Raw genomic sequence first — 12,148 nt, forward strand, 5'->3', positions numbered from 1 at the left:
GATCGTCCAGGCACCGCTGGCGTTGGACGTGGACGCATTGCAGAAAAGGTGGAAGCACGCAATGCAAATAATCCAATGCCTCCTCGCAAGCGCCCTATTGTTTTACTTCCTGAAGAGTTAGAAACACTGACTGAATTAGTCTGCCAAGGACAAGACCTTGCCAGCCAAGGAGAAACACCGGACATGCTTCGTGGCCGGATTCTTGAGCTTGAAATAGAGATAAGTGATGCACAAGCAAAGCTTCAGCGATATGAATCATTGTATGGACCTTTGCCAGATGATACTACCACTTCCCATCAAGATGTTGTTGAACCATCCCCTGAGCTAGGAATTAAAGATTTTACCATAGACGAACTTATAGCAGATCTATCAAACTCATAAGTCACTCAAAAGCTTTTTGTAATATCAAAATTATATCAAACTCTTTTCGATCGAGTGATTTCCCAGAACCTTGTTGTAATTTCAAACCTACATCCACTTTATGTAATTTTTATTCGACAAGATATTATCGCAGTTTATTATTTTCAACTGAAGAGACCACATCTCTTAATTGTGTATATATTTGAGTGTGAGTGAATATGTGTGTCTGAGAGAGAGAGAGAGAGAGAGAGAGAGAGAGAGAGAGAGAGAGAGAGAGAGAGAGAGAAAGAGAGAGAGAGGTTTTGATGTGAACGACAACGAGATAACACTTTCTTTCATCATATACAAAAACTTGTTGAGTAAGTATTACAATGGTACTCTCACAAATCATCTCCAGCTTCAAAAACTGCAACCATATCATCTACTTCGTCCATATCTGAGCATTCGAAAACTATCTCCCATTCCATATCATCATCATCATCAACTTCTGCAGAAATAGCTTCATGTGCTTGGAAGACTCTATATTTCTTTTGAGCGGCTCTAGTTGCAATGTTTTGAGGCTTATGAATAAGTCTCATATTGCAAAAAACATACACCAAATCAGCAGCACGATTAGTATGAAGTCTGTTTCGCTTTTTAGTGTGCACAAAGTCGAATGCTGACCAGTTTCGCTCACAACTTCCACTTGATGCAGCTACTGATAAAACTCTAACTGCAATGTGTAGCAACTCCACTTTCTCTCCACCGTACTCCTTCCACCATAAAGGTGCACTTGTTTTGCCAATGGCATCTATATGCCACGGATCCTGAAACATACCAGTTCTGTTGGCATAATCTACTCGCTGATGAAAAGCTACTTTTCCATCTTCGTGCCCTAAGAGTTGGGAGCACACTGTTTTGAAGTCGGACATAACTTCTTTGTTGGTAGATTGCTGATGCATTTGAAACTTAGGATCCAATACAAAAGCCGCACCATGCAATGGCGTATGCAACTGCACCCAACGCTTGTTAACAATTGTAATCATGGTAGCTTTATCCTTTGTTCCAAAACTGACATTTTCTCTTAGCTTGCATATAGCCTCTGATATATACCAGTAGACCCGACCAAAAATAAAAGAATCTGTGTCAACTTCTCTCAAAAGATCTACAAATGGCTTTGACACAGTTACTATTCTTTCTACATTACGCCAAAAGACTGACGAGTTTACTATTTGCGCACATCGACCAGCTGCTTCCTGATAACTTGGATACTTGCTGAGCCATCCATCCCATCTTCTGTCTGCTAAGGTTTCCATCAATGCAGGCTTCAACTCTTGCAAAGAAACAAGAACATAGTATGCCGTAGCAAACCTTGTCGTGCAAAATATTTGCAAAGCTTTATTTGGTGACTTGGTTCAAAAAAGAGCATACGAAAATTGATGCTCTCTAATGAATTTCACCACATGATTTGCATCCAATAAAGTTTGCTTCACACATGCCATTTTACCAAAATCTTTTAAAAGAAAATTTAGAGTGTGAGCTGCACATGGTACCCAAGAAATCTCCGGATACTTGACTTGAATAGCTCTTCCTGCTCCTTTGTAGTTGGCCGCATTATTTGTGACAATAGCAGTCACATTCTTTGGTCCACCTACCTTTGCAATTGCATGTTCATACATCCCTGCTAGGTAGGTGATAGTCTTCTCTTTCAATGAGTTGTCAATTGCTTCCACGAACATAGCCCCTCTAGGGTTAATAAGCATTACATTGATTAAAGGTTTTTTCTGATAGTTAGTCCATCCATCCAATGCTATGGTGCATCCATATGCTGGAATAAACTCTAGCACTGTGCGTTTGAAAATGGCTTAAGTACTATCTTTGACTTTATCAAGATATTCAGTTCGCATCTTGTTATAGTCAGGAAGCACAAATCCTTTTTTGGTTGTACTCATCAAAGCATTTTGAAATATTGGATTGCGCATAGCATTGAACGATATGCCACACGCAACAAATGCTTTTGTCCATTTTAAATGCAACTCAAGCAACCATTGTTTATCTAATGCTTCAGGCAACGTCTGTCCATTGGATGACTCTTTGCAGGATTTGCTTGTGCTAGGAACTCCTCCTGATGTAGAAGCATGTCCATGAAGAGGGTTCAATTGAGAACTCTGATCGTTTACTTGAGTGGTGAACACCTGTTCTGTTGCCTCATTGCATACAGATGCTTTACTTTGCGAGAATACATGGGAAATTTTTCATGAATATCTCTTGGTGGTGCCCCGCACTTTTCAACATTGCCAGGGACTTTAAATAAATGCTCTTTAATTCTGGTTGCATTACCACTGAACTGGTGGCCACAAGATTTACATTTAAGTCGAGATGTATTTCTCCCAGCAACTAACTCATCCACATAACTCCACTCTTGTCCTTTCACCATGATGCACAAAAGTAATCTGCTAGTGAAAACAAATTTAATGATCATAATCAAAATCAATTTAAACATTAAATTAATTTAACTAACAATGATTGAACGAAATTAAAATAATTAAAAACAATGATTGAACAAAAATAAAATAATAAAAAACAATACCATTGGATTACATATAAATTACATCAATTTATTTAAAGTACAAGCTTGTAGCTTTAACACATTACGATAATCAATAATTACAATTAAATCAAGTATTAAAATGATTATCATATGAAATTGTTATAGCTACAAGAGCTATAAGTGACATTTTTAAATGTCAAAACGATAATCACTTAAAATACTTGATAATTATCGTATCTATGTAAAGTGCAAACAAAAAGTTCTTACACTTTACCATATATTTTTAAGCGATTATCTATCTACAATGCGAGCATGTGTATGCTCTCACATAGTACGATAGATTTTACAGTCCAAATAAAGATAAGAGAATATCAATATTTTTGGACATGTTTTTCCTAAATTTTTACTCTAGTGAAAGCATAGCAGTGTGAATAGCTCTACACAAGATGTAAAAAAATAATTTTGTTTCATTATATTCATTTTGAAGTGAGAGAAAATCTCTACACATCAAAATCGAACTTTAAATTACATAAAATTAATTTTTATGTAATTATATTTTTAAACTAATTTTCTCATGTGAGAGTACACTCTACACACAACGATAATATCCTAATTTTTTTAATTAGTCACTTTCAAGTGTCAATTAATTGAAGACATTGACAAGTGATTCTTATAATTACATTTTGTATCAGGTGAGAGATTACACTCTTCACAAAATACAAACTTTCAACTATTTACTAATTTATTCAAAACAAATTTATAAATTTGAAACACAAAACTTAAAATAATTTTAGTTTTTATCTAATTCAAATTGTTTTAAATTTTTACATATTATTCTTTTATTGTTTGGTGAGAATACTCACATGGAAAACACTAACTTTGTGAATGATGGTGTGAAAATTGGTTGTCGCGTGTTGCTTTATATACTAATATATTCGATCGATTTTTTTTCGGCCGATATTTTTTTCGATCGTTATTATTTTAGATCGAAAATAATTTCGTTCGAAAAGTTTTTCGATCGAAAAACTAAAAAGTTATACGTTTGGATGTGTATGCTGATGTGGCACCATATAATACGGCCGTATAATTTAAATAAACGAATAATACGCCCATTATTCGCGTATTATCCGTCTCCCGAATAACGAATAATGCAACTTAGGGATCACTTAGTTCAAGTAATGTCAAGGAGTGGCAAGTTATGTGAAAGAGTAAGTTTTGCAAATTTATCAAATATATCAAGGTAAGGGAAAGAAAAGGTTGATGATGCCCCCAAGGATGCCAAATTTGAGTGCAGATCATGATGATAGTGATTTAAGTTGTTCATAGTAAATTCTTAATGAGGAGTTTGGTGTACCCTTTCTGAAGACTTCGAGTAGAAGAAGGATGCACCCTAAAAATAGGGCACTTGGAAATGATCCTAGATTATGAATATTAAAAGAGTAAGGAATCCTATGCGAAGAGTGACTTATGACAGAGTTATGTGGCTTGCCGTTGTGCATTTATGGTGAAGATTGGAAGTAGAGTCTACTTGTTTTGAGGATGTTGTTGGAGATCCAAAGTGGAATTGAGCTATGGATGAGAGATGGCTACCCTTGATGCTAATGAGACATGAGATTTAGTGCCATTGTCAAAAAGAAAGGACGAAATCGGATGTAAATGGGTTTACAAGGTGAAACACAATGCAAATCGCATAGTGAGTAGGCACATGGCTAGATTGGTAGTATAGAGCTATGCACAAACTTATGGCATTGATTATGAGGAGACTTTCAATCCCAAACCTAAGATGGCCAGTGTTCATACCATCATTGGGGTGGTTGCAATAAACTACTAGGTTTTGCATTGGTGACTTGCAAGAAGAGGCGCATCCACTTTAAACACAAGGTTATGATCACGTTGAGATTCTTTGTTCATTCCAAACATTATCCCTTCTTGCTTGTTTTTTTTTAAAGCATCGCAAAATGTAGGAATAAGCGCATTTCATGAACGAAGCCCTCTAGCAAAAGACTGGCCCACATTGATGTAGTCATATATGGCTCTAGTAGAGTTGATCCTAGTTGTCACGCATCAAAAACTTTGCGCTCTCTCCCTCCAAAATGATATGAGGGGTCTATAGCTGAAATTAAGGTCTTGCGGATTGGGGTCAATTTTAATTGTTTGATCATGTAGGTTAACTGGGAGTGAACTAGCCCAGGTGAACTAAAGGTGAACAAACTCTAGTTCACTCTCAACTCACCAACATAGATGTCTTCACCAGATAGTGATGGAGGTATTCACCGCTAGGTCATTTTGGGTGAAGTGAGGGCAAGGAGATGCAAAAGCAGGATAGAAGTGGTTATAGTGCAATGACAAGTTAGCTTATGCTAGCCTTAGAGCAACACCAAAGCACACATGGTTCTCACACACACTCGTTTTGTCTCTCCTGGAGGCTAGGAATAAAAGGCCTACGGGTATGGAGACTTCACAGTAGAATTGCTCTAGCCTCTTATTATTTTTGTAGCCTGACGTATAACTTGCAAGTGTTTTGCCAACCAAGAATGCAAAAGAACCTTTGGCTTGTGTCAGTCGTTCCAATTGCGAATCATTGACGGTAGCACAAGAGAAAAGAGAAAACAGGGGGGGGGGGGAGAGAGAGAGAGAGAGAGAGAGAGAGAGCGCCTTAATGTTAGGACTCATAAGCTAATACGCAGCCTCTTGTTAGGCTCTTAGAGCATACGGTAATAGGACATGGGTTGATGCTTCTTTAGCAGAATCGCGCTCCGTTGCATTATTCACAGACAGAGAGAGAGAGAGAGAGAGAGAGAGAGAGAGAGAACTACTACTAGTGCCTCACTACTACTAGCACTTAATTCTTACATCATTAGATTGATTCTTCTATATCAAACAAACCCCAACACCCCTTTTCTTTTCTTTTTGGCAGCATCAGAGACATTTCTCCTTTACTTAATCTGCAGCTCTGTTGCATGCACTCTCTTTACTATTGCGCCTATGCTGATTGAGCACTTTTTTTATGTACATTTAGTCCTGCAAGATGGCTGCAAATGAGTGGATTAATGGGTACCTTGAAGCCATTCTTGATGCAAGAGCACCTGCACTTTCCGATGCAGAGTTCCACCCTCCGCAAGTGGAGCCACCGGATGCCTCGCATGTCGATATGCTCGATGTCTCTTATTTCAATCCAACAAAGTACTTTGTGGAAGAGGTGGTCACTAGCTATGATGAAACTGATCTTCACAAAACCTGGATGAAGGTTCAGTTTCCTCCCTTCCCTATGGTGTTTTGGTCAGAATTTGTGTGCTCATTGATGCTTACTATACAACATTAAGGTGAATGCTCTGGGCATGTGCATGGATTATATGATAATATAGCATGCATTATATGGCTGAATTGATCATCAACAGAAATGAGATGGGTCTCATGTAAATGAAACTTTTGCTACTTCTTCCATAAGTTTTCCTCATTAGGCATGAAGAAGAAGTTTTGTCTGGATAGTTGAATATGAAAGCAAACTGAGTTGTTTATTTGTAGACAATCAAGAACATCAATTCCTATCTTTAGTTGATTAGGCCCTGCCCTTGTTTGAGTAGTATAGACAGCTCCTCACTACTTTACGTTGCAACCTTTTGCCGGTTGCGGTTAACTGAGATGGTTTGAGGTTCATGCAAAGGCTCACCTAGACCCTTTTCAACACAGGTAACTGCAATGAGGAATTCTCAAGAAAGAAATACACGAATGGAAAACTTGTGCTGGAGAATATGGCACTTGACACGAAGAAAGAAGCAAGTAAGTATCGTCTCATCTTTCATTCATGTTCTGTCGAGACTTAAATGTTGGCATGGGCCGGCCATTCCTGATATCTTGCGTATTACAAATAATGACATAGGCAATGCATGCATATGATTCCCTGTAATGTGCCTGGCTCATGTGACTGTATGTTGATTGTGAACCAGTGCTTATGCTTTTGACCATGTAGTTTGCAAGTAGAATGCTGAACCGGCGCATTGAAAAAGAACAAGGCCACAAGGATGCTACCGAAGAACTCACAGAGGAGTTGTCTGATGAAGAGAAGGTGGACCCTGATACCACACATACTGGGCCGACTTTCACTAGAAACTATTCAGACTTGGATGTCTCGAGTGAGCCGGTGCAGAAAAAGAAGTCATTGTATGTGGTTTTGATAAGGTGAATGCAAAAAAAAAAAAGGCTCTATTATGTCTTGCCAACGGTTTTTGTTGCCATTCGGTCTCTGATACCCTTCTGGAACTGCTTAGTGTACATGGACTTGTACGTGGTGAGGATATGGAACTCGGCAGAGATTCGGACACAGGCGGCCAGGTAGACATGTTTGCAAACATGTGGAAGTACGTACTTTTGTCAATTGTGAAAGTGCTGCCCAACATGAGGTTAGGATCATGTTGATGCTTCCTTTTGTCTTGAGTATAAGGCTGTGGACTTCATAAACCCATCACTTTATTATGGCCTCTCCATTTTGGAGATTGTTCAGTATGTCTACTGCCTGGTGCTCTACATGACTGAGGAAACAAGGGGGAACTGATTTGCTTAGCTAAAACCTTTCCAAGTTGATGGTTTTTTCTTTGCTAGTTAACTTTCTTCGCATTTTTGCCAGGTAAAGTATGTTGTGGAGCTTGCAAGAGCTTTAGCAACCATGCCAGAAGTTTTTCGAGTAGACCTTTTGACACGTCAGATAGCATCTCCAGATGTTGATTGGAGCTATGGCGAACCCACTGAAATGCTCACAAACAAGTCCTTTGATGCTGATGTTGGCAATGATGGTGAAAGTAGTGGGGCCTACATTGTGCGCATACCTTGTGGACCACGCGAAACATACCTCCACAAAGAGCTTCTATGGCCCCACATCCAAGAATTTGTAGATGGATGCTTGACCCACATACTAAACATGGCTAAGGTTCTTGGTGATCAAATAAACGATGGTGAGAGATACGTTTGGCCCCATGTCATCCACGGTCATTATGCTGACGCAGGCGACATGGCAGCATTATTGTCAGGTGCATTGAATGTTCCTATGGTCTTGACGGGTCACTCTCTCGGTCGCAACAAAATGGAACAGCTGCTTCAGCAGGGCTGCCAAACAAAAGAAGACATCAACTCGACCTACAAAATCATGCGGCGCATTGAAGCTGAAGAGCTTGCTCTTGATACTGCGGAGCTCGTCATAACAAGCACCCAACAAGAGATTGAAGAACAATGGGGTCTATATGATGGGTTTGATGTTAAACTAGAAAGGATTTTAAGACTGAGGGCGAAAAGAGGAGTCAGCTGCCATGGACGTTTCATGCCTCGCATGGTGGTAAGTAGATCGAAGTTGTCAAGTGCTATGTGTAAATCTTATGTTTCAAATATACTTACACTCACTTTTTGAACTACAGGTGATCCCACCAGGAATGGATTTCAGCAACGTGATTGCTCCTGATGCTGGAGATCCTGTGGATAGTGACCTTGAAGCAACTTTGTCAGATCCTGGGTTGCCCATATCAGAGCCTCCAATCTGGTCAGAGGTAGGAGTCTCTATGTGAGCCGCACATAGTAAACTACACCTAGTCATGTCTTATGTATACCCTGCTCACTTGTGAAGCAAGCATGGGTTTAGTGCTTATAGATGGTGATAAAATTTTCTGTTGATACAGCTTGACAAATGTATGTTTGTGATATGCATGCATCGATGCCCTTCTCATTCACTAATTTGGTGGTCGCAGATCAAGCGTTTTTTCAACAACCCCCACAAACCAATTATTCTTGCACTTTCTCGCCCGGATCCAAAGAAAAACATTACCAAGTTATTGAAGGCCTTTGGAGAGTGCAAGCCTCTGAGAGACTTAGCCAATTTGGTGAGTAGATATCTCTTATGCGTCACACAGTTGATTGTCTGCAAGCTTATATAGCTTGGAAATGCAAGTGGGTGCATACATGCCCACCTTTTAATGAGGGTCTGTTCTCTCTTTAGACATTGATTATGGGAAACCGCGATGACATTGACGAAATGTCAGGTGCAAATGCAACTGTCCTAACGACAGTATTGAAGCTCATTGACAAGTACGATTTGTATGGCCAAGTAGCATACCCAAAGCATCATAAACAATCGGATATTCCTGACGTTTATCGACTTGCTGCAAGAACAAAGGTTTGCTAGATTGTCATGAAGAGCTATGTTGCCATCATTCAACAGCCTGCCACTTGCTCTTGCTCCAGAATAACCAATTGCTGTTACTTGTTCTAAACAGGGAGTGTTTATAAATCCTGCTCTGGTGGAGCCATTTGGCTTGACTCTCATTGAGGTGAGAGTATGTATGGTTAGCATATCTGAGTGATGGATCAATGGCATATGTGTGTATGTATGTGAGAAATTGTGTATGAGAAGCCTGCGTGTAGTGTGAGTGGTGTTTAGACAACTGTGATAAGCTCTCAATACTGTGAATTCCTTTGCAGGCAGCTGCTCATGGTTTACCCATGGTTGCAACGAGGAACGGAGGTCCTCTGGATATTCACAGGGTATGTAGTACATGCCTGTAGCATACTGATGTGCTACGGAAAAACTCCAACATGCGGTAAAAACTTTTAACACTTTTATTGGAACATCGTTTACACAGGCTTTGAACAATGGTTTGCTTGTCGACCCTCATGATGAAAAAAGCATTGCGGATGCATTGTTGAGGCTCGTTACGGACCGAGGTCAGTGGGTGGAATGTCGGCGGAATGGGTTAAAGAATATCCACCTTTTCTCTTGGCCTCAGCATTGCCGTACATACCTTGCCCGCATTGCGCTCTGCAGAATGAGGCATCCCCAGTGGAAGGATGAGAGCAATGGAGATCTAACCGAAGAGGCGGCAAGTGATTCTCTTCGAGATTTGAATGACCTGTCTTTAAAGCTTTCAATCGATGACAAACTTACAATGACAAATGGAATATCAGAGATACTACAGAAGGCAGCGGAGAATGTTGATACTGCGCAAATAGTATCCAACTTCAAGCATGAGCTAGAAAAGGTGAGAGAGGATTTTTTACCGGATGAGAATGAACCATTCAGGTCATCCAGTCTAGGGAGAGTCATTTCAAGCATCGACAGTTCATCAAATAAGGTGCCAAGCATTCGGAGGAAGAGAGTGTTTGTGGTAATAGCTTTGGATCTCTACAACGAGCATGGAATGCCCGACCATGCGCTCGTGAGTAGCATTAAAGAGATTATTAAGGCCACCAAGACCACAATTTTTCCTCGGTCTCCTGGTTTTGTCTTGTCTACAGCTCTTTCCCTGAGGGAGACAGGGGAATTGTTGTGTGCCGGTGATTTGCAGAAGGAATTCGATGCTCTAATTTGCAGCAGTGGGAGTGAACTTTATTATCCATCTAGTACTAATGCACATGAATCTTGCAATGGTGGGGTGGATGCTCAATTCTTTGCAGACCCGGACTACGCGACTCATATAGAGTATCGATGGGGTGGGGAGGGCTTGAGGAAGACAATGGCCAGACTTTGGAACAGCGACGAAAGTAATGAAGTCAAAGGAGAGTCTGCTGTTATTGAAGACGTTGAGTACTCAAACTCGCACTGCCTCTGTTATCAAGTCAAAGAGCCATCCGAAGTAAGGAATCACTGCTTTGATGTGCTTGATTGCTTTCAAATATCTTCTTGTTTAATTTATGCATGCTTTCGTGTGTGGACAGGTTCCGATTGATTGCTTTCAAATATCCTCTTCTTTAATATATGCATGCTTTTGCGTGTGGACAGGTTCCTAAAGTGAACGAGCTTCGTAAGAAGCTGCGAATGCGAGGTTTGCGGTGTCATATAATATATTGCCGCAATGAAACAAAGCTCCATGTCTTGCCACTCCTTGCCTCAAGGGCTCAGGCACTCAGGTAATTCTATGTCCTGCATTAATGCCGGTTCTATATGGGATGTATGTTTACCGCTCTGGGAAACAAGGTAGAGCCGAGTGCAAATCATAATTAGGTGCTTGTTGAGACTTTATAGGCAAGAAGTTTTATAGTATTCAAATTCAAGTTGTTCTTGATTTGCTCCTCTAGAAAATCCAAACATGATAAAAGCTTATAAAGAATTATTAACATTCCTCCTTTACTCCTCCTCAAGAGCTTAATAGTGCTATGGGTTTGATTTCAGATACTTGTTTGTTCGGTGGGGAGCTGATCTAAGCAACATGTTTGTTTTCGTTGGGGAGACCGGTGATACCGACTATGAGGAGCAGCTGTCGGGCATCCACAAGACAATTATTTTAAGAGGATGTGTAGAGAATGGATGTGATAAGCTTTTGAGGGGTGGGTATAGCTACCACAGGGAGGATGTGATCCCTTTTGAAAGCCCTCACATAGTGAGGACAGATCATGGGACTGATTTTGAAGAAATTCGAAATGCGATCAGGAAGTTGGGATGACAGCATTTTTTTGAGGTCTTAATTGTAGCTACAAATTTATCTCTCAGCTTTTGCCTACCCTTGTATCTTCATTAATGTGTGCATACTTTTGAAAGCTTGGTGCTTGACACGCCTCATCATGAGTATGTGCATGTGTTACATAATAAAAGAGTTTCTCACATCCTACCATAAGAGCCCCCCCTCTCAAATCATGGGTATAACAAAAGAGGTTCTTAGTGTCAAGTGTAAATGAAAAAGCACAATAATTAGAGTGTTTAAGATCATAGTTTCTCTTTGATCTCTGAATGGCATTGACAGCCTTTCGGTTTGCAAACAATGGGCTGTACGTCGGCTCTATTATCCTGGATTTTAGATTCCTTTTGCTTGTAATATGGCTGATAAGGTTGTCTACAAAACTTATGTTGTATGAAAGATGTGCCCCCAAGTTAGCTTTCTGAAAGGAACGACTGTGAAAACAATGAACCACAGAAGAGGCTATATGCTCATATGGTGTGACAATATCAAACGCGAAACCTACACGTCATCTCTCTGGTGCAAGGTCCTGAGTTAAAGTCCTGCTGGATAGACCGAATCGGTCACTTGGGATCGTTCCTATGATGTTCGCCCCTAGAGGACCTTCTTGCACTACATAAGATCTGTTCAAAATGACAGATTGTCGAGCTTTTCTTTGTCACCATGCCAAGCTCTCTAAGAGAGAGAACTTATCAGCCTCAAAATTTTCACCAAAGCTTTTCCCTCAGCTTACAATCTTGATGTGGAAGATGAAGAGATAAAACATTTGCCGACTAAATTCTCGCATACAATCTCAAGAGAGCCCACAATTTGTAGAGACGATTTG

At 40.1% G+C, this 12,148-nt stretch overlaps 1 protein-coding gene across 1 annotated transcript; it reads left to right on the forward strand.

Moving 5' to 3' along the window:
* The first annotated feature begins 5,519 nt into the window (after positions 1 to 5,519).
* On the forward strand, positions 5,520 to 11,435 carry LOC147424436 (putative sucrose-phosphate synthase 2). Its single transcript, XM_086499675.1, has 13 exons — positions 5,520 to 6,137; positions 6,581 to 6,670; positions 6,861 to 7,069; positions 7,159 to 7,222; positions 7,515 to 8,216; positions 8,296 to 8,424; positions 8,623 to 8,754; positions 8,871 to 9,047; positions 9,148 to 9,201; positions 9,353 to 9,415; positions 9,514 to 10,503; positions 10,650 to 10,777; positions 11,040 to 11,435. Exons 1-13 carry the CDS (start codon positions 5,919 to 5,921, stop codon positions 11,308 to 11,310), a joined length of 3,228 nt encoding a protein of 1,075 aa, XP_086355801.1. The 5' UTR covers positions 5,520 to 5,918; the 3' UTR covers positions 11,311 to 11,435.
* The last annotated feature ends 713 nt before the right edge of the window (positions 11,436 to 12,148 follow it).

The sequence above is a fragment of the Adiantum capillus-veneris genome, chromosome 25, assembly GCF_014529385.1.
Source record: "Adiantum capillus-veneris isolate H3 chromosome 25, ASM1452938v2, whole genome shotgun sequence".
Taxonomy (NCBI): domain Eukaryota; kingdom Viridiplantae; phylum Streptophyta; class Polypodiopsida; order Polypodiales; family Pteridaceae; genus Adiantum; species Adiantum capillus-veneris.

What these genes read in the sequence shown, in the direction of transcription:
- LOC147424436 (XM_086499675.1), top strand. Translation starts at nt 5,919, where the DNA reads ATGGCTGCAAATGAGTGGATTAATGGGTACCTTGAAGCCATTCTTGAT. An exon ending in TTCACAAAACCTGGATGAAG is followed by an intron (nt 6,138 to 6,580) that starts GTTCAGTTTCCT and finishes TTTTCAACACAG; the next exon opens with GTAACTGCAATGAGGAATTC. An exon ending in TGACACGAAGAAAGAAGCAA is followed by an intron (nt 6,671 to 6,860) that starts GTAAGTATCGTC and finishes TTGACCATGTAG; the next exon opens with TTTGCAAGTAGAATGCTGAA.